At 36.6% G+C, this 23,462-nt stretch overlaps 1 protein-coding gene across 1 annotated transcript; it reads right to left on the bottom strand.

The window, feature by feature from the left end:
* Window positions 1-726: 726 nt before the first annotated feature.
* NTS (neurotensin) lies at window positions 727-22,431 on the bottom strand. Its single transcript, XM_032170861.2, has 5 exons — window positions 22,414-22,431; window positions 8,455-8,658; window positions 6,210-6,271; window positions 4,304-4,528; window positions 727-1,496 (listed from the first exon to the last, which is right to left on the bottom strand). The coding sequence occupies exons 2-5, from the start codon at window positions 8,525-8,527 to the stop codon at window positions 1,344-1,346; spliced, it is 513 nt and encodes a 170-aa protein (XP_032026752.1). The 5' UTR covers window positions 8,528-8,658; window positions 22,414-22,431; the 3' UTR covers window positions 727-1,343.
* Between the last annotated feature and the right edge of the window lie 1,031 nt (window positions 22,432-23,462).

Below are 23,462 nucleotides of genomic sequence, written 5' to 3'. Positions count from 1 at the left end.
GTTCATCTCATCCTCCTGCAAACCTCATTGTTGTCTACATTTTATGATTCAATAAACAGGGAGGCTAAGTAAGTTGTCCAATACTGCTTAGTGAGTAATGGAGCTGAATCTAGGCATTCTAGCTGCAGAGAAGACACTCTTAATCATTATGAAATAGTTTCCTTCTTATAAGCAAGACTTTGGGCACTTTCAATTATGAGACAAATGGGATGGTAAGAGATGGTGGGGTAGTAATAATGAGAAGTCGTGATTTTACAAGAAAAACTCGGAGATCTATAGATTTCTCTTAACTTCTTTCAAGAGTAATATTAATCCTCAAGGAGGGACAATCTTCTCAAAGGGAGATGGAGTTGTAAAGGCTTCTTAATACCAGAACAACTCAAGATCTGATTTATCCTGCATAGATGACTGTGGGATAAGTTGCAGCCCTGTGAGGAGAGGACTTCCTAGACCTCTATAAAAGAAAGAGTCAAGGAAGTCACTACTAATGATGACTTGCAAAGGCTTTGAGGGCTTCAGACACCATATGTATGATCTTAAAGAAAATTTAAAGGCGTTATTTCAAGCATAGCTTTTGCCTCAAATATGTCCTCCCAATTGAGAAAAATATTAGTCACACAAATACCTCAGTGAAGTTAAAACTATTATTTACTTGATCAAAATGCAAAAGGGGAAAAATTATATAACAAGTAACTCTATAAAGAAGTAAATCTGTGGAGAAACATATGATTTTGATGGTTAGTTGTCTTTTTATTAGCTATCAAGTTCTTTTAACAGACAAAAAATTCAGTTCAAGGTCATTCACTAAAATAGGAAGAATTAACAATAGTTCATTAATCAATCTTTCAGCTGTTCCTATTTTATCATAACAACTTTTTCCATAGTTGAGAGACTCATGAGGAAGTCTTGAAAAGAATGTATGTTTCTTTCAATTCCAAAAAATATTCAGTCAAAATAATAAAAGAGGTGCTATTACTTTGTTTTGGGTGAATGATATGTAGGCTAGGCTTTGCTGTAGAACTTTGAGCTCATAAGCTGGTATAAAATATCAAACATTTGACTGTTTAAACAACTCAAGATATGTTTTGCAAAATTACAAAACATTATACATGTGACTTAATTAATATCTACTCCAATTATACACAACACATCATGCTGAAGATTTAGATTTATTTGAAAACACTTAGTCTAATTTATATTAGTGCAGAAAAATCACATTCAATAAACCACAATTGTAGAAGAGACAAATAAGTGTGTTTTGTCACATTTTCACACAAATATAATTTGATATTTAATTAAGGGATGATGAATCACAATCACATGTAAATAAATGATTTATTCTCTCAGTAATAGTAAGAATCTCTTTTGAGTATGTAGGGTCTTCTGGGTTTATTCTCATAAAGCTGCCGTTTCAGAATATAAGGAATTTTTCTCTTTATGACTTCTTCCTTTTCATTTTTGTCATTTCCAGTATCAAGAATATCTTCCTGGATTAACTGCAAGATAGAGATAAAATAAGGGAAACTTACAAGAATAAACTCTTTTGTTTTAGAGCATTTTTCTACATTCTATCTCATTTGCTGTTAAGACAGCAAGACATATGTAGGTGAGCTACGAGATACATGAAATTCAAAGAAATTGTTTTTTCAAAGGAGAGACGGCTATTCAGTGGCCGAAATAGTGTAAGAACATGGTAATTCTGACTCAGTTCAGTATTCTTCCTAGTTCACCAGGCTAGTTCTTTTAAAAAATTTCTGTAAACTTTACTAACTATATATTTCAAGGCCATACACTAATCCAGTCCTTTGAAGAAAAACATCAAATAGAACTTTGAGTACTTTTCAGGCTTCAATTTATGATGGAAATACCAAAAGGATGAAATATATATTACAATAAATATAGTTTTTGATCTGGTAAACCAAGTTTGGCCACAAAGGTAACAAGACTTTATATTCAATTAAGTCAGTTACTGATTTGACATGAAAACCATTCCAAGGATCTACTTCTTGATAGAGGGATGAAAGGTGCTTTATCCAACTTTGTCAGTGTAGAAATCAACATATGAGAAAGCTCTGTTTAAACGATGACAATCTCTTTAGATTCTGGTGCTTAATCATTAAAGCAAGCTCAGATTCAATAACTTAAGGGAGTTAAGCACCATGTAGAATCTTGCCTAACATCATGAGGCAGGAATATGCCCCATTATAATATTAAGTATAATTTGTTTTCTAAGAATATGGTTCTGACTCAAAAATTTCAGCTACCATTTAAGAAATCTGTCCAGAGTTTAATACACAATTTACAGAAACTTTAAAAATATGTTAAAGATAGAAATTTTCTTTGTATTTTTGGTTGTCTTCTAATTTGAGGGGTCACTATAACAAATACTGATAGGGGACTAAGTTTTAAATTGCAATGCATATGAATAAAATCTTACAACCAAGTACTTTATTTCAACCCACAGCTACTCAATTTCAGAGGAGAAAAAACAGCTACTGTCAGACAATCTAGTTTCTTAATCTTTAGTTTTTTTTGTGCATAGTCTGTAATTACTTGTACTATGCTCAGAATATTATCATTTTATTTTAAATCACTCAATAACATTTAAAATAGGGAAAAGTTTTAATCTTATTTGCACTTGATTGGTATACATAATAGTTTACTGAGGTTTTTTTTGGATAAATAACATATAATGGACATTTTCCTATATCAAAATATGTATTTTTCAAGTTTCTTTGACCTTAAACTTTTTGTTTGTTTGTTTGAGATGGAGTCTTGCTCTGTCGCCCAGGCTGGAGTGCAGTGCCGTGATCTCAGCTCACCGCAAGCTCCGCCTCTCGAGTTCACGCCATTCTCCTGCCTCAGCCTCCCCAGTAGCTGGGACTACAGGCGCCGGCCACTATGCGCGGCTAATTTTTTGTATTTTTAGTAAAGACGGGGTTTCACCGTGTTAGCCTGGATGGTCTCGATCTCCTGACCTCCTGATCCGCCAGCATTGGCCTCCCAAAGTGCTGGGATTACAGGCATGAGCCACCGTGCCTGGCCAAAACATATTTTAAATACTAAACAATTTACCAAGAATTTAAATTAAATAATTAATAGTAAATTAAAAACTGGTCTTTTCAGTTTTTTGTTTAGAAATTATCTTTTCGCTTACCAGTTATAATAAACACTAGAAATTCTGCCTGCACTTCTTCTTATCCACAGGGTAGCTCTTTGGTAGCCAGTCACAAGTTTGTTAAATTAGCAGGGAAGACACCCTCAGATCCCCAATGTTAGTGTAAATCCAGAATATAAAATATTGACCAAATTTCTCTTAGAGGTTAATTTGAAAGAAATGTTTCCCTTGTCGAAAATTTTAAAAAATTTGTTTTGTTTTTGTTAAAGAATTTATTTTTCTTCCCCCTTCTCTTCTTTATCCTGACATTGTTCTATATCTTTCCAAAGCTGTAATTTATCTTTCAGAGCAAAATATATCAATGAAGACAATAAATTGTAAAGCATTTTGCAAGTAAATTATTACACACTATGTTTTGTGTGTATTTATAAACAAATATAGAACACAAAGGTTTCCAAATAAACTGAAATGATGGGGATATATATCGTTACTATATATACCTTTATATAAATTAAAAATATTTTTATTTTCCTAATATATTCAAGTACAATAGGTTTCAGATAAAACTGGAATAATAGGGATATATTAGGTTGGTGTGAAAGTAATTACGGTTCTTGCCATTACTTTCAATGGTAAAAACTGCAATTACTTTTGCACTAACCTAATATATCTTTATCCTATATTTTTATATAAAAATATATATTTATGTATATAAAATATATATTTTTATTTGCCTAATATATTTAAATACAAATATTTATGTTTTATTCCAGTTTTACTTGGAATCTTCATATTCTGTGTTTGTTTATAGATCACTACATATGACTTTGTGTTTCTAAGACAACATTTTGAGTTGCTTAAATTTTGTAAGATATGCCACCACCTACAACAACAAAAATTGTCTAAGCATGCCATCCACTTAAGCATAATAAAAACATGTGGATCAAATCTGCCTTAAGATATATCCTCCTTTTAATATTGAAGAAAAACATATTTTGCTGAGTTTCAAATATTTGAAGGACACTTTGAAGATTTGAAGCAATGTTGACTTCAACACATGGCTTGTTCTTCTTCAATACTTGTAACTCTTCTTGTTATGATTATGATTGGGAATTTAAGAAATTAATACAAATGAGAGCTAACTAGTGTAACTATAATCATATTAATATTTTGTTATTGCTATACCTCCCAGTGTTGAAAAGCCCTGCTGTGACAGATTTTGTGGAGCTGGTATATTGTCAACATTGCTTCCAAGCTAAAGCCATCTAAAGCAGTGGGAAGTTTCCTTCTTGCAACAAGCTCCTCTTCATGAACTTCTCCTGTTTCCTCAGCTAGGCTGTTCAAATTATTTACAAGACTGCAAACATTTAGCAGAGTCATCTTCCAAGAGGGAACATGTGCTTTACTAATCTGAAATATATTAAAAAAAACCCTGCAATTAAAACTTGTGTTACATGAGCAAGAAATGAATTCCCAGTGTGCTAAACCATCACATTTAGGGTCTAATTGCTACTCCAGTCTAATAAATATAGTGTTATTTATTTAGTAACATCGTGTTCACAAAGTTATATACTGCCAATATCTCATAACTTCTATTTAATAAAATGCAATAGTTATATTCACATACACATGCACTTATGTGTGTACACACAGAGCAAAGTAAGAAAGCAAGGAAATTAAAATGATGGCAGAAATATATAAATGACATATATATCACAGATGAAAAATGAAAAATAAAAAAATTATTCTATCTCTATTACATTTCAGCTTAACATGTAATGGAGCCACTGCTCCATCTTTGTCACTCAAAGATGGTATTATTAAATGTGGACAATTACAAAGTATGAAGCTAGTAATGCATTCCACACATTAATAATTGTTATGGGTAACATCACAGATTATATAGAACCTTCATGTATAAACGTGCACCTGGGAATTAGATAAATCTATACCAAGACACCACCAAGACACCTAACTTATCCCATTTTCTAACACAGTCTATTAACTTCAGTTGTCTATTTTTGAACTGAAGAGGTTGTTGCCATTGGTATTCTGATTGAGTACTAACAATGAGAACACATGGGCACAGGGAGGGGAACAACCCACACTGGGCCCTGTCAGAGGGTGGGGTGGAGGGAGGAAGGGCATTAAGAAAAATAGCTAATGCATGCTAGACTTAATACCTAGGTGACGGGTTGATAGGTGCAGAAAACCATTACGGCATACGTTTACCTATATAACAAACCTGCACATCCTGCACATGTACCCCAGAATGTATTCCTAGGTACAGATGGAATTTTTAAAACTTGCTTTCAAGACCCCAACAGAGGAGTAATAGGGCCCGGGATACAAAGTTGTATTTGGCTCAATTAAAAAAAAAAAAAAGAAGAAGAACATGTAAAAATAACATGTCTGTTATAGGGAGAATTTAAATCCAGACATACAATGAAGAGTACAGTTTAGTAATTCCTAAATACATTATAGAATGGTAAATGTCTAGAAGATTATGAACTGCAATCCCTGCATTTATAAACAAGGAAACACAGGTAAGCAAGGTGAACTAACCCACTTGCTAAAGATAAAATATTTAATAAGTCACTGTTTCAGGATTAGATCTCAATGTTCCTGCTTGCCAGTCCACTGCTGTCCCCTCTATATTACATTTCTTTCGCAGGTTGTCATGAACTTTTATTTCTAATTTAGGAACACCTTTTTATTTCCCTTAATATAATAAAAAAGGCAAAGAGCTCACTTTGTTTTCATTTACCTTGAGACCAACATACCTTTCATCATACCCAATGTAAAAGGCATGGAAACAAGTTCCTTCAAAAACATTTACAGGCACACAAATATGTGTGGCAATTAATTAAAATTGCAACATGCTGATTGATAGAATTATAATTTCTTTGCCTGTCATATCAACACCTTTAACTTCTTTTAACTAAAAGAATTTTTTTTTTTCAAAAAGGAAATTCATCTCAAGGAAATTTTCAATCTTGATGAGAAGTTATTACTATGGGAAAAGAATACCATGTTTACAATGAGAGTTCATATGTTCTTCAACCCAGGGTTAAAGAAAAGAAAAAGTTACCTTTGATGTATGCATATTGGTCAAGAAATCTGCTTCTAATGCTTTCATTTCCTCTTCTGAATCTGAGTAAAATCAAAATCAGGTTTACTATAATCACATATCATAAAAGTATATCATAATCTACAGATTTTAGGTTAATCTAAAAAAAAATCTTAGAGGTTAGTGTCTTTCTTATGTATTTTCTTAAAAATAGTAATCCTAAAAAACAAATTATAGTTATACTTTAGCATAATAGGAAGCTAAAATAGTAGAAGCACTTCTAAGTAAATAAGCATATGATTATTTTTCAGACAGCAATTGATCACTTGGAGTTGTTTAATCTTTGAATTTCAGACCTTAAAAATGTGATTACATTGTATAACACATATTTTAACCAAATATGTTAACAGTAGTTTATTTCTTACCAGCCATAGTTTACATATATAGAAAATATGCATATTAACATTTAAAAACACAACATAATGAAGATTATACAGGAGACTTTTTCAAGGCAAAATCAAAGGGAATTGATTACTGATAATTTTAGAATAATAAAGATACGGAGGTTTACTTAACTTGAGATGGTTTTTACAAAACGCACGTTGAAAGTATTGTATTTGTACTTTAAGAATTCAGCATTATGTATCCTTAATTTTTTCATAGGCATTTAAGGAAATTGTTTAAAGCAAAAGTGGAGCTGTTCAATAACACATGTACAACAGCATTGAAAATGGATCTCTGGATTTTTAAAAAACTCTATCCAAGTTTCTGTTAATGAATATTTTACAGAGAAGGAAAATTTAGAAAATACTATACAATAATAAAAATAAAGTTAAAAATGACTCTATCCTCCTTGTACTATGCACTCAGTAAAAAGAAATGTCACAATCGGAGAAACCATTGGCTTAATTTAACCTAGAACCTAAATTATACAAGAGATTTTTTCTCCCTATTTGTTAGAGACATAATCTGTTTTAGGAATTTATGAACAATGTATACCAAAATCCTCATAACTTTTGCATTATTACAACAAGTAGTTTCAAGTTAATAAACACAGTGCTTAATCAGTAACCCAGTTTTTCTTCCAGAAGTATGTGAATCTTTAATTTCATAAAACTTCCAGATAAAATCATAATTGTAGAAAAGTTTGTTTTTTCTCATAAGGTTTAAAAAGTAGAAGCTGAAAGTTATGTTCTGATGATTAAAATAAATTTAAAATTTTGTATAAATCACATTTATATCTTCTTAGATTTTAATTTCATAATTTAAATCAAATGATAGCATGAGTTTGAGTTAAACATTTCAATGTCATATTTATGATACATAAAAGCACAGAACAGGTTAAATTATTTTTGCTTCATTTACTTCCTAAGGGGTTCTTTTCCCTTTGAAGTGGTCATTCAAATATTTCTTAAATATTAAGTATAGCCTTCTGCAATGGTTGTAATATTTCATGTTATATCTTTCAATTTAAGTCTTATTTTCAAAGTGAGTTATTCATAGATATTTAGGACGATACAACTTCTTTCAAACCACATGCAAAACACTCTAAAGTCAAATCATTTCCATCAATATAAGAATACCAATTTTCCAATTGTATTTTGTATTAACTTAAATGGCATGGAAAAAATGTCAAACAGTTATATTAATAGCACAAACAGTTACATTATTAGACTATGCAAACTCTATTCTCAAAAAGGATCTGGAATATTTTTGTATTTTTCTAGAAATAATTTTCTACAAATAATGCTTCATTCATTTTTCACTAAGCATCAATTTTCACTTTATTTGTTATCTTGACACAAACAATTAAGAAAATAATATGGGGACTATTACAAGGGCGTGAAGGCCACCGCTTCCTAAGAGATTGAATGAGGATGAGAGTAAAACGTTTTGAATGGAATGGGATTTAATGATGGGTTTGCAGGTTGACAGCCACTGCCTCTGTATTTCTCATTAGATAATGATCAGCCTAATTGAAAGTTTTGTAGGTTTTTTTTTTCCCTCTAGTGGTTGAACTCCAAAGGGGGTCGTGCAGTGTTTCATTGAAATCCTTTTTATTGCTTTGCAGATTTTAAAAGGGAAAATACATCTCTCAGTTATCATAAAGGCAGAGAAAAAGATACTCAGTTTCTGTCACTAGAAGGTAAATCCTGAATAAAAGGGAGCAACTCTTCTCCCTAGATACCTTAACATAAGTAGCAACACACTGCAAAAGAGAAAAAAGAAATCACTTCAGGGAGTTGTGAAATTCTGTTTTGCTTACCTGAGCCCAGACTCCAGGAGCTGAAAGCCAGGAGTAGCACGCATACAAGCTGCATTTTCATTCCTGCCATCATCTTTCAGCCTTCTAACAAGCCAAGTCCATAAAAGTCAGAAGCACACTGAAGGGGGCTCTCTCTAGCACTTCCTCTTGCCTTCAGCTGGCTTCGAAAGTGAGTGAACTATGAGAGGTGCTCTGCCCATTCCCCTATATATATAAGCAGGAGGATGATGTCATTGATTGTACAGGCATTATCTTTGCGGGATGTGCCCTATCTTCACCTCCATCCCTCCCCTCTTCGCCCTGCTTTCTCCTCCCCTTTCCCTTTGTTCCCCCTGCTCTCCTCCCCAATTTCTGAACCTTGAATGAAAGTGACGATCTTCCCTAATCGCTGCTGCTGCTGCTTTGGATTTCTGACGCACAGAAGGAGTCATTCAACTGCACTGCTATATAGAGCATACTGACAAAGAACCCCCAGTATCATCCTTTTCCCACTTCTCATTCCCCCACTCCAAAAGCTGTCATTTTGATTTTGTGAAACATGAGATCTGTTATTTCTAATTTTTAAGCAAAATCTCCAGGATGAATGCATGAAATCAGTGATTCCTTAAGCTTGGAAGTTCTCGAAGAGTTAGGGGGCTTCTCTGGTAATGCAAACTTCTGAGCAAATATTTAGTGGTTCCAAAACTAATACAGGTTTTAAATAATCCATGCTAGAATAAGATGGAATATAGACAGAGAATCAGTTATAAAAATTAAGTAAATAAGTTTAGAGGATAGAAAGAAAATCAATAAAAAGAAATAATAGATCCAGGGAATAAGATATTATTTCCTAACAAATAGAAAATATTTTATTGTAAGTAATGAGAGATGACTGAACTATGTGTGCTGACTTTTGGTTGAATGTATTAGAAAAACAATTTCATGTTTATAAAATCCTGCTCTAAATTACTTACACGCCAGCAGGTAAAAATTTGTATTGTTGTATCACTGACTTTCTTCTGTACATTATCTCTTTTTGTGCCTGTATTTTTCTGCTCTTTTTGAATTCATTCTTGAAGCCATGTCTCATTCTTTGTATAATTCCCTTCTCAACAGTTTTTACTATTGCATCAGCTTTCTTTCCCTGTTATAATACTCTTTTCATCATAAAAATGAGATTGTACTTTTGGAAAGGAGACAATCCTAAATAACCACCATTCACCAAAGTCACTTTTCTATGATAGTCTTCATGTATTTCATGAGTTACACTGATACCCACTCTTTGTCTGAGTTCTCAAAAGAAAATTGTTCAAAATGCCTTTTAGAGTAAAACTTTCTTCTTGTAGTAAGCATTTTAAGATACATGGGGTAATTTGACAAGTCAGTGCTGTTAGAGATGTGAATATTTGAATGTAAAGTTGTCTGAGCCTTGTTTAATTTTTAAATAAATCAATCATATAGTAACAGTTGAGAAAAAATAGGATTGATTCCTATAGATAATTGATTTATATTATACAATCTATGAGTTTAACTTTTTCACCTTTACCCTAAACTTAACTGAAGAGATTAATTCCAAACATTTAATAATTACTTAGAATAGCAAGGAGTCTTTCATATAATACCAGAAATTTAATAATAACTGATATATTTATTACTTTTAGTTAGTTTTCTGAACTTACATAAAACACAATATTGAACATACTCACGTGGAGGAAGGTTTCTGTATTTAGTTGACAAATGTGAAATACATACATCTAGATGTTTTCTGCTTTCCTACCATTAGGGGGAGCAATGGAAGCTTGAAACACTATTTTCACTTAACAGAGTCTCAGTGAGGATTTGTGCTTTCTTTCCTGTTACTATCAGAGCATCTTTGTGACAGAATCCTCTTAAAGCCACTTTGACTAACAAATCAGGAAAATTATGTATACTTTGCATGATAATTAGTTGTTTTCTCTGCTTTTGAATTGCAAATACAAAAATGATCTTTTAAAATGTGTGATAGCAGTCTAACAGTAAAAAGGAAAAGTGATTCTTATTTTCCTCAGATGATTTCTTCAATATGTTGACAAAATTGATTCCTAATTAATTAGAAAAAAGGGGGAGAGGGGGAGAAGGCTTAATGGAAATTCATTTTAGATATATAACATGGATATTAGTTGTTAATGTGAAAATTGAGATATATGATAAATATTCCAGAATAGGGGAAACAATAAGTTATGTCAAATAATTCAAACTCAAATAGATGCTATATGCTATTTTCCTTTTGGGGAAAAAAGATGTATAACTTTGGTAAAATTATGATGTAGATAAACTTTGACCTCTAATTGGTATTTTCTTTAATGTGTTACACTTTTTGTTTCTAGCTCTAATCTAATGCCTTCAAGCTACAGATAAACCAATAAAACAATTTGTTGTAGGGATAAAGGTTAAGTATGTATTTTTCCACTTAAAAATTACCCTACGAACTTCCTAAATGATGCCTTTAATGCAGGATTGTAGACACCTTGCTATGGAGATGGGTGAACTGTTTTTATTTTAAAGGCTTTTTATCCCAGATCCTTTTTCTTTTTTTTTTTTTTTTTTTGAGATGGAGACTCTCTCTGTTGTCAGGATGGAATGCAGTGGCGTGATCTCGGCTCACTGCAATCTCCTCCTCCTGAGTTCAAGCAACTCTCCTGCCTCAGCCCCCTGAGTAGCTGGGACTACAGGCACACCACCAGGCCCAGCTAATTCTTGTATTTTTAGTAGAGATGGGGTTTCACCATGTTGGCCAGGATGGTCTCGATCTCTTGACGTCATGATCTGCCCACCTCGGCCTCCCAAAGTGCTGGGATTACAGGCGTGAGCCACCACGCCCGGCCTACCTTAGATCCTTCTAAGGGTTACCTAGTTCTTAAAATATCTGATAAAGATTTTAAACATTGTCCCTTAATAATATTCCTGTGTTGGCCTTCTTAAGTGGGTGTTACCTGTTAGGTACCTATTGATTACAACATCTCTGAAGTAAGTAGATTTCTAAGCTTGTACTGTTACTTATGTCAGACCTTTACTAGGCAATGGCTGAAAATAATCAACAGAGACATCTGAAGAATTGGCAGTTAGAAAGAGTGGTCTGTAAGCTTATCTCATTTGGAGAAGGGCAAGCTCAGGAATCAACTGATGAAGGGTTGGTTCTTCAGTTCCTTATGGTTTTTTCCTATAGCTCTGGTGACTTTAATACCTCATTAACAGCTTCCTGGACTTTCCAATCTTTTGGTAACCTAAATACCTAAAACTTGGCCTGATGTGTTTCTACAACCTGGAATCTCCCCTTCACCTTCCTTTGATCATCCTGTATTTTATGGCCTAATCAACAAAAACATTTCCAAGTTTGAGTCCTGAAAGTAGTCTTGTCTACTTCTATTTTTCCTAGTTTTCTGTTAAATGCTCCGTAGTTTGTTTATACAGTGTATGGTAAACTGTAAACTGCTAGAAGGAAAACATTCTGACTTCTAAGGTTTATAATCCATAAGTGATTAATAATACTTACTAAGTTGAATGAAAATACTGATTATGTTAAATTTCTTACATGCTCTTTCCATGTTTTAATTTTAAATGTTTCTTTCAGCCACACCTTTTAACATTCTTTTGTTATCATTAATCTTCATATTTTATGTGAGCTTTTATAGTCAGTTTTTTCAGGCTTTTCCCTCGTCATCCTTTTCCTCTCTGACTGGCAATGTTAACTTTAAAAAAATCATTCAAGAAGATTGCCCTTGGATCATGTACAATCATCAGCTGAATGTTTAGATAAATTGTGAGTTTGCTCCATTTCTATAAATGAGTCTATCGTTTGAAGCTGCAACTCTGATTCATCTGACCAAATAATGATGTCGAAGTCTGTGAACTCAATTGATTTTTCTGTTCAATTAAAGTCTATTTTCTAGAAATACAGATGGATGTGTGCATGCATACACCCACATAGGATGTGTATAACCCAACCTTGGAGATTTAGGTAAATGTAAACAAACGTTCAATTTCCCAATCTGTATGTAACCTTGCTTTGCCCATAATCCTTACAAATTCCTAGCTCATTTCCTTTCGGCTCTTCCTATCTCTGTTATTGCATCCTTATAGGTAATTAACCTGGAAAAATTGATGACTGACTTCTGTAGTCAAAGCATATTTTGCAACTTAAACCGTAATTACAAAGCACGGTTTGCTTGGGACTTACATGTTAATGAGTTACTGTATTTAACTAACCACGCTCCACATTGCAGCCATTGCTGACTTCACCTATAATCTTGCTTCTCATGTCTAGGAAAAAATGTAAATACTCACAAAATCACCACCCATTATGTGTAATGCTCAGGTAGTTTTCCTTATAGGTCTTCCTTTTGAATAAGACCAAAATAAAAGTATTACAGAAAAAAAGTTCCTGACAAATTTCTTCTTTCATGTTTCTTAGTTTTATAAATTAGTGTAATTATCTAATGTAATAAATGAGATAAATTCTTATTATAAGAAAATTTTCTCTCTTCTTTTTTAATATTACAAAGTCTAAGAAAATTTCCATAGCACCTGCAATACCTGAAACAGAGCAGATGTACTTGAGCTACCGTCTATCAGGAGCAAATTCAGTGAAACACTTTTCTTTTTCTCAAGAAATATACTACATGTTAAATTTGGAATGTAATTGTTTTATATTATTCATATTCCTTGGGTTTATGATTCTTTTAAAATTTACAGTGCTTTCCCAGTGAATCTGATAAGTCTTATGGTTTTGAATCCTACCTATTTCCTAATAACCTCCAAGTTTGTATCTCTGACCACTCGAATTGTATATGCAATCACCTCATTAGCAGCTCTACTTGGAGTTTCATTAGGCAGACTTATTGTCTAAAGTAAAACTTTTGATTCCTCCAAACATCTTTCTAAAAATCTTCTGCCCCTCTAGAGTTTTTCATTTCAATTATTAGAACCATGATTTACTGAGTTGCACAGATCTAAAAACTAGAATCCATTTACATTGTTTCTCTCTCCCCTCCACTTCCAAGCTCGAAAAACCCCCTGGGGTGCAGGCCTGTTCCAAAATATATTTCAAATCTAACTACTTTTCCTTATGTCATTATTGCCACCTAAGTCCAAGCCACCACCACCTTTCTCCTGAGCTGCCATAATAACCATTTGAGTAGTCTCCCTACAACCTTGATCCCTTTCAGCTTTCAAAAACTCCAGAAAAGTTTTTAAAAATGTAAATCTACTCCTGTCATTCTCTGCTTAAAACACTCTAAAAGTTTCCTCTTGTAATGCCTGATGATGGCCTATGCTACCTGGGTGGGTTTTTTCTTCCTCTCTAGCATCGTATTCTACCATTCTCCCCTTCTGTTCCTATGTTTCAAGCACATTGGTCTTCTGGCTTTTCTGCAACATGCTAAGCTTTTTTGTTAAAGATCTGCAATGAACACTGTGATTACTGTTCATCAAATATTCATTCCCTTTCTCCTCCCAGAGTGGATGAAATATACTTCTTCACTCTTTGACTTTAACTTAGGAAATGAGACTTGCTTTGGCCAGTGGGATGTTAGTAGACATAAGAAAAAGACAGACTTGATTTGTGTTTGAAACATAGGACTTTCCCTTTTTCTCTTCTGTCATTGCCATGAGAAACTCTTTTCTTTTCTCAGATGATCCCAAAATGAGGAGGGACATATGGAGCAAAGTTGCCCCAGCTGACTTGCACACCTGCAGTGTAAGGGAGAGATTCCTGAGCTTAAAGCAGGGTTACCCTAGCTGATTCAGAGACACGTGAACAGAGTTAAATAATTTGCTTTAAAGTAATTGACTTTTGGAGTCACTTGTTATACAGCATTTTTGTGGCAATAGCTGACTGATACAACCATTTATTTTAAAACCTATTTCACCACTATCCCCATTCAATCTCTACAAGTCTTTATTTGTTCATTTATTTTTGTCTTTTGTTAATAAAAGCATGGATATTCTTGTCTTGTTTCTCTAAACTATCAGAACATAAATAATTCTCCTCATAGTAATCATTCAGTAAATACTGACAATATGCATTAATGAATTAATTGAATTCCAAGAATCCCTCCCTGATGGCTTTAGAATAAGCTACCGCTCCCTCACCTCTCACAAGGACATTTTTGTTCTCCAATCTGTGAATAATAAAATCCAGGAAACCTCTTTTGGAGAAATTCCTAGCAAAATGAAATAGTATGAAAAAATGCTTCCTTTCAAAGATTCTTGAATATTGATTTAATTCCAGTTGGAATTTTGTAAGTTGTCCTTGAGGAAAACTGGGTGTATGGTGTTACAGAAGGCCCCAAATTTGGTGAGCTGATTTGTGCAGAAAGGATAAGTACCCGCAAGCTGTCAGACATGGAAGACTATAGTCAACATTAGAGCATTCTGAGTCTAGAAGAAACAGCCACTGTAACCACTACTACAGATCCAGGAGTAATCTAAAGAATACTTTTGAAATTCATTATTGAAAACCTACTATACGCCAGGTTAATTTTATTTCATGTAACATAGCATAACGTGAAGCAGAGTTCACAGGATATTATTTCTATTGTGCAGGTTAAAAAAAATAAGAGATACAAAGAGTTTAAGGACAATGGGACTTACTAAGTAGAGTATGGGTAGGACTGCAATGCTTTCATTCCAAAGCAACAGCTAATCTTTGTAACATTAATACCAGACCCAAGTAATAAGTCAAAGAAAATCTTGTATTAACATGCTGTATAAAATATTATGCCAAACAAAGTACAGGCTAATACTTTTAACTTAAAAGTACATTTAGTGAAAAAATTAGGTGTGATTTTTGTTCTAATTCATCAGTTTAACCATGTTTTTCTACCTTTTCAGACTTAGGTGTATTACACATATTAAACAAAAACACAGACCTTTGATCTCAGAATCCTTCTTCTAAACACAGAGATCATGAAGAACCTAAATGGGCTGTGAATGCAATGAATTGTTGTGACTGGGTAGAAGATAGAAAGTATGCATAGAAGAATCAGAGAAAAAGTGAGGTTTTAGCCGGAGGCGAGTCAAAGCTTGGTGCCTGGGAAGGAGAATATTTCCCACTTTGTACTCTAGGTGGAGGCACTAGTATGTATAGAATGGAAATATCAGGCAAGAACTCACAGTACTAGACCATATTTTGTCATCATAATTCATTGACCCAGAAAACGTTAAAACTGAAAAGAGCTGTGTGGAGCTAGTCTAATACTTTCATTTTTCTGAGAAAGAAACAGAAGTCCAGATATTCTAGATGGGTGACAAATTTCCTTCATCTTCCAAATCTTAATCACATAGGCCCTAACTGCTCCTCACTTCTTTTCTCAGGGGAAGGATTGATTCTCCAACATCTGTCAAGCTACTTTGAGAAATAATTTCTTCTCTGTGAGTTTCTGTATAGCATCCCCACAAGTTGGAACACATCAAAGGGATTAGTCACCATGAAATTGGCTTTCTTTTTGGAGAGCCTATTTTTTGTCTTTATTCAGCAGAATATCTTGCTTTTGGCACAATCAATTCTGTTGCCATCATTCAGTAAACACAAATCCTTTAGCTCCTAGATCATGGAATCTCTACTTGGATAAACTTTAGTTTTACTGTGTAACATCATCACCTTTTTTCTAAGTCTCTCTGGCCCTGAAGTTGAATGGACATGGTCATATGTCAGATAACCATACTCAAATACCTACAAGGACCAGGCAGGGAACATATCCTATTTAGGTTCTATTTAGGGGGATCATCTCTGTGCTACTGAGCTTCAGATGATTTTTCTCCACATGAAAGTACAAACTGGGGTGGAGGGGTGGGGCTGAGGCCAAGGTGGCCCACTAGAAACAGTGTCGTTGGGAGACTCTCATCTAAAAGAACCATAATAAGTGTGAGACTCCTTTACCGGCAACCAAGGTATCCAGGTTCTCTCATCAGAACTGACTAGGAGGCTGGCGTGATCCACGGAGAGGAAGAACAGTGTGGTGCAGTAGCCCGCCTGAGAGCCACATGGGGCAGGGGACCCCCTACCCCCAGCCAAGGGAGGCAGTGGGTGAGCGTGCTACCCAGCTGGGGAAACTGTGCTTTTTCCACGGTACTGTGCAATCCACGGATTGGAAGATCCCACTCGTGAAGCCACACCACTGGGGCCTAGCATCCCAACTCCGGAGCTGCGCAGATTCTCAACAGCATCTCAGCTGGAATCTGCTTAAGTCTACCAAGCTGCCAGCACCACAGCTGCAGCTGACTGCTGTCTAAGCCATTTGAGCTCCTTGGGGAAATGGCAGCAGCCAGCACTGGGACTCACAACTGCCTAACATGCTAAGCTCCCTGGGTGGGGGAAGGGCAGCATTCATCTCTATAGCTCCAGACTGCATTTTCCCCCTGCTGGAGCCCAGGAGTCTGGACCACTTGGTCCCAAGATGTGTCTCCCACAGCCCAACACTCCGACTGTGGCAGATGGCAGCCAGACTGCCTTTTCAGGCCTGACCCGGACTCATCCTTTCTCATTGGGTGGGGCTTCCCTGCAGGAACTCCAATAACTCCAGCCAAAAGCTCAGGGACACAACCTGGATTTCCCTGGGCCTGAGCCCCTAGCGGGAGGGGTGGCTGCAGTCTCTGTGGACCAGCAGACTTAGCCTTTCCTTCTGGTAGTTCTGAGGAATCTGAGCAGCCCAAACAAGTGGGTTTTCCCCCAGCAACGCACACCCTCTCCACCAAGGGACAAAGTGGTTTGCTAAATTGGTCTTGTTCCCCATGCCCCCAAACTGGGTGAGACCCTACAACAGGGGTTGTCAGACACCCCGTACAAGACCAACCCTACTGGCATCAACTTGATGCCCCTCAAGTTCAGATATCCCAGAAGAAGGAGCAGGCACCCATCTTTGCTGTTCTCCCAGTTCCTTCAGTGACATCTCTGGCATGGGGATGAATCAAATGAGTAGGTCCTGAAGTAAACCCCCAGCAAACTGCAGCCGCCCTACAGAAGAGGGACCTGACCACTGAAAGAAAAGCAAACAGAAAGCAAGCACAACAGCATCAACTACAACAAAAAAGCCCGCACAAAAACCCCATCCAAGTGTCAGCAGCCTCAAAGATTGAAACTAGACAAACTCATAAAGATGAGAAAGAATCAACTAAAAAATGCTGAAAACCCAAAAAGCCAGAGTGCCTCTTCTCTTTCAAATGATCGCCATGTCTCACCAGCAAGGGTGCAAAACTGGACAAAAGATGAGATGGACAAATTGACCAAAGTAGGCTTCATAAGATGGGTAATAAAAAACTACACTAAGCTAAAGGAGCATGTTCTAACCCAAGGCAAAGAAGCTAAGAACCTTGATAAAAGGTTAGAGGAACTGCTAACTAGAATAACTAGTTTAGAAAGGAACATAAATGACCTGATGGAGCTGAAAAACACAGCACGAGAACTTCCTGAAGCATACACAAGTATCAATAGCCAAATGGACCCAGCAGAAGAAAGGATATCAGAGTTTGTAATCCACCTTGCTGAAATAAGGCATGCAGACAAGACTAGAGAAAGAAGAATGAAAAGGAATGAACAAAGCCTCCAAGAAATATGGGATTTCATAAAAAGACTGAACCTATGATTGATTGGAGTACCCAAAGGAGGCAGGGAGAATGGAAACAAGCATGAAAACACACTTGAGGATAATATGCAGGAGAATGTCCCCAGTCTACCAAAACAGACCAACATGCAAATTCAAGAAATACAGAGAACACCACTAAGATACTTCATGAGAAGATCAACCCTAAGACACCTAATCATCAGATTCTCCAAGGTTGATATGAAGGAAAAAATGTTAAGGGTAGCTAGAGAGAATGACCAGGTCACCTACAAAGGGAAGCCTATCAGACCAACAGTGGATGTCTTGGTAGAAACTCTACAAGCCAGAAGAGATTGGGGGCCGATATTCAACATTCTCAAAGAAAGAATTTTCAACCAAAATTTCATATCCAGGCAAACTAAGCTTCCTAAGCAAACGAGAAATAAAATCCTTTTCAGACAAGCAAATGCTGAGAGATTTCACTACCACCTGGCCTGCTTCGCAAGAGCTCCTGAGAGAAGCACTAAATGTGGAAAGGAAAAACCAGTACCAGCCACAGCAAAAACACACCAAAATATAAAGTCCAATGGTACTGTGGAGAAACTGCACCAACTAGTGTGCAAAATAACCAAATAGCATCATGATGACAGGTTGAAATTCACACATAACAATACTAACCTTAAATGTAAATGGGCTAAATGCCCCAATTAAAAGACACAGACTGGCAAGTTGGATAAAGGGTCAAAACCCATTGGTGTGCTGTATTCAGGAGACCCATCTCATGCACAAAGACACACAAAGGCTCAAAATAAAGGGATGGAAGAAAATTCATCAAGCAAATGGAAAAAAAAAAAAAAAGCAGTGGTTGCAAGTTTGCAATCCTAGTCTCTGACAAAACAGACTTTAAACCAATAAAGATCAAAAAAAGACAAAGAAGGGGATTACATAAAGGTAGAGGGAACAATTCAATGAGGAGAGCTAACTATTCTAAATACATATGCACCCAATACTAGAGCATCCAGATTCATAAAACAAGGTTTTAGAGACCTACAAAGAGACTTAGACTCCCACACATTAATAGTAGGAGACTTTAATACCGAACTTTCAATATTAGATCAACAAGACAGAAAATTATCAAGGATATCTAGGACTTGAACTCAGCTCTGGATCAAGTGGACCTAATAGACATTTACAGAACTCTCCAGTTCAAATCAAAAGAACATACATTCTTCTCAGTCCACCATGGCCTTTATTCTAAAATAGACCACATAATTGGAAGTAAAACATTCCTCAGCGAAGACTATCCTGGCTAACACCATAAAAACCCATTTCTACTAAAAACAAAAATAAAAATAAAAATAATTAGCCAGGGGTGATGGCATGCACCTGTAGTCCCAGCTGCTTGGGAGGCTGAGGCAGGAGAATCCCTCGAACCCAGGAGGCAGTGGTTGTAGTGAGCTGAGATTATGCCACTGCACTACAGCCTGGGAGACAGAGTGAGATTGTCTCAAAAAAACAAAACAAAACAAAACAAAAATTTTGTTTTTCTTTATTTCTTCTTAAAAAACAGGATATATGTGCAGAACGTGCAGGTTTGTTACATAGGTATGTGTGCAGCCAATCATCGTGGCACACATAGGTATGTGTTACATAGGTATATAACACAGGTATGTAACATAGGTATGTAACATAACCTATGTGTTATATAGGTATGTGTGCCACGATGACTTGCTGTACCTATCAACCCATCCTCTAAGTTCCCTCCCTCACAAAGTCAGGAGTTTGAGACCAGCCTAGCCAATATGGTGAAACCCCATCCCTACTAGAAAAAAAAAGAAAATAAATAAATAACTGGGCATGGTGGCGGGTGCCTGTAGTCCCAGCTACTCAGAAAGACTGAGGCAGGAGAATCACTGGAACCCGGGAGGTGGAGGTTGCAGTGAGCCACAGCACTTCGGCCTGGGGGACAGAATGAGACTCTGTCTCAAAAAAAAAAAAAAGTGATGTGTAGCTACTGAGTTCGGCCTCAAGGTTCACCATTTTGCTAGTTTCTCATTTAAATTCTATTTCTGTAAATTTCCACCTCTGGCTTTAGATTTTAATTCTCTGGACCTCTCTCATCACCTGTAAAATAAAAATAATAATAGTTCTCTAAAATAAAGTAATATGGATCATATTTATTCTTATATAGTATGCATATATTACAAAATGTGTTATGTAGCAGGCATTCAATAAAAGTTAGCTTACACATCCAACAGTAAACTAAACTCGCCCCTCTCATTTACTTATTTTTCCTCGTCTACTTTACATTTACATACTTTAATCTCTTTAAATCATTCCAGGATATGTTCACAAAATCTTAAATCAGATTCCATCTCAGAGATTCTATATGAACCTTATTTCTCTTCCTTCTCTCCAAAGTTGAGCATTCTTTTATCTCTTTGCTTTCCAATATTGATGTCTTTTAGTGTCAGTTTCATATGTAGCATTTGTCCCTCTTTGGGTTATTTTTTAACTGAGGTAATATTTGCATCCAGTGGAAGGCATAAGTCCTAAGTATAAATGTTGATGAATTTTGACAATTGTATACATTTGTGTAATTCAAAACCCCCCCCAAAATTGGGAAAATATTCACACCTGAATATTTTCTCATGCACATTCCCAGAGAATCCTCTGACATCACAGGTAAACACTTAAATTTGCCTATTTTTAATGTTCATATAAATTGAATCAATTTTTGTATACTTTTTAAGTGAGTGTCTACTGATGTTCAATATAATGCTTTCAAGATTGCTTTATGGTACTGCACATATCAGTAGTGCATACCACTTTATTGCTGAGTATTATTCCATTGTATGAATATACTATAACTTTATTTGTTCTCCTGTGCAGTGAACATTTGTGTTGTTTCTGGTTGGGAGCTATTACGAAAAAAGCTCTTATGAAACTTGCCTCACATATAAGTATTTTCCTGGACATATATTTTTATTGTTCCTGTATAAATACCTAGAATGAAAGTGCTGAGTTTTAGAGTAGGTGTATGCTTAAGTTAGTAAGAAACTACCCAACAGTTCATTATGGTGGGTGTACCATTTTAAAGTCCTTGCTAACATTTGGTGTTACCATTCCTTTACATTTTAGCCATTGTAGTTGTTGTAATGTGTTTTCTCTTGGTTTTCAATTTCATTTTTTATGACAATGTTGAACTCCTTGTCTCATGCATAGTGGCTATTCTTTGCTGTTGTTGTTGTTGTTGTTGTTGTTGTTGTTGTTGTTGTTGTTGAGACAGGGTCTCACTCCATAACCCAGGCTGGAGTGCCGTGATGTGATCGTGGCTCATTGCAGCCTTGAACGCCGGGGCTCAAGCATGCTCCTGCCTCAGCCTCCAGAGTGGCAGGGACTACGGGTTGTGCCATCACACATGGCTAATTTTTGTATTTTTTGTAAAGATGGGGTTTCACCATGTTGTCCAGGCTGGTCTCAAACTCCTCGATTCAAGCAATCCACCTGCCTCAGCCTCCCAAAGTGCTGAGATTGATGGTGGTGGCCCATCTGGAGCAGCCGCTGCAGGAACACCAGCTGCAGCAAAGGAAGTGCAGTCAGAGCTGCATACTCTGGAGCTGGCAGGAGCTGAGAATAGGTGGGAGCACTGCTCCCTACCGAGTTGGGTGGGCTGAAGCCCTGTGCTCCAGGGTGCAGCTACAGCCACCCAGCCATAGACAGCATGTTGATAGCAGGAGACAGGCAGATTCCTGGGTGGAAAGTGGCAGGTCCCCAGTGAAACTCCACTTTCAATCCAGGGATAGCCTGAATCCTAGGGCCTGGGCTGCCAGTTCTGAGTAGAGTTTATTCCCCGGAGTGAGAACTTATGGTGTTTTCTCTGGGCCCACCCATGGCTGCCCATGAACCAATTAGCACACACTTCCTCCCTTCTGACCCCATAAAAATCCCAGACTCAGCCAGACATTGGGACTACCACCTGCACAAAGGAGCTACCCACTCCAGGTCTTATCTCCATTGAGGGCTGCACTCATCAGGACTACCTACCTGTGGAAAGGAGCTACCCACTATGGGTCTCCTCTCCGCTGAGAGCTGGACACTTGTCAGGATGCCCTACCTGTGGAAAGGAGCTATTTTGTAGGCTATTAGGAGCACTAATCAGAAAGAATAAAAATGGTCAATTGATTCCATCAGACTTAAACACTCGCTCTTTGAAAGACATTCTCATGAAGATAGACAAGCTGCAAACTGGGAGAAAATATTTGCTGTGCATATATCTGAAAAGAGAAACCTCATAACTCAACAATAAAAAGATAGCCCAGTTAAATAATGGGCAATAATCTGAACAAACACTTTCCAAAGAAAAATATGAGTAGCCATGGCTGGGTACAGTGTCTCACACCTGTAATGCGGTCACAAGATCCTCAGGGTGTTACTTTTCCAGCTCGAAATCTCTGTGGCCAGTGGCACCTTTGCTCTTTTGGTCTCCTGAGAGCTGTTCCTTTGCTCAATGAAGCTCCTCTTCACCTTGCTCACCCTCCAGTTGTCCACATACCTCATTCTTCCTGGATGCAGGACAAGTACTCAGGACCCATCGAATGGCAGAACTGAAAGAGTTTTAACACAGACAGGACTGAAACACCCCCCTGCTCACAGCTTTGTGGGTGACAAGAAGGAGAGAAGGAGAGAAAAGCTGCAGGTGTATTAGTTTATTTTCACGCTGCTGATAATGACAAACCTGAGACTGGGAAGAAAAAGAGGTTTAATGGACTTACAGTTCCACATGGCTGGGGAGGCCTCACTATCATAGTGGAAGATAAGGAGGAGCTAGTCACATCTTACATGGGTGGAAGTGTGCAAAGAAAGAGAGCTCATGCAGGGAAACTCCCATTTTTAAAACCATCACAACACGTGAGACTTATTCATTATCACAAGAACAGCACAGAAATAACCTGCCCCCATGATTCAATCATCTCCCACCAGGTCCCTCTCACAACACATGAAAATTATAGGAGCTACAAGATGAGATTTGGGTGGGAACACAGAGCCCAACAATATTAGAGGCCCTTCGGGGAATCCAGACCTAGAAGCTCCCCAAGTCAGAGCTGTAACACCCTCTTTGGGGCTCTGCAGTTCCTGGCATCCCAAGACTTCTGGGTTCCACTGTGTTCCCTGGTCCCTAGAGTGGACATCAATTGCAGTATGCCTGGTTCTCACTTATAAGAAAAAGCTAAACATTGGGTACACACAGACATAAAGATGACAACAATAGACACTGGGAACTACTGGGGCCTGAGGGGAGAGAGATGGGCAAGAGTTGAAAAGCTATTTATTGTATACTATGCTTACAACCTGGGTGATGGGATCAAATGTGCCCTAACCCTCAACTTCATGCAATATTTCCACATAACAAAGATGCACATATATCCTCTGAATCTAAAATAAATGTTG

Source organism: Hylobates moloch, unplaced genomic scaffold (genome assembly GCF_009828535.3).
Source record: "Hylobates moloch isolate HMO894 unplaced genomic scaffold, HMol_V3 SCAFFOLD_12, whole genome shotgun sequence".
NCBI classification, from domain to species: domain Eukaryota; kingdom Metazoa; phylum Chordata; class Mammalia; order Primates; family Hylobatidae; genus Hylobates; species Hylobates moloch.
Note: the sequence above shows the minus strand (reverse complement) of the source record. Positions and strands in the feature narration are given on the sequence as shown.

What these genes read in the sequence shown, in the direction of transcription:
- NTS (XM_032170861.2), bottom strand. Translation starts at nt 8,527, where the DNA reads ATGATGGCAGGAATGAAAATGCAGCTTGTATGCGTGCTACTCCTGGCT. An exon ending in CCAATATGCATACATCAAAG is followed by an intron (nt 4,529 to 6,209) that starts GTAACTTTTTCT and finishes AATATATTTCAG; the next exon opens with ATTAGTAAAGCACATGTTCC. An exon ending in GGGCTTTTCAACACTGGGAG is followed by an intron (nt 1,497 to 4,303) that starts GTATAGCAATAA and finishes TCTATCTTGCAG; the next exon opens with TTAATCCAGGAAGATATTCT.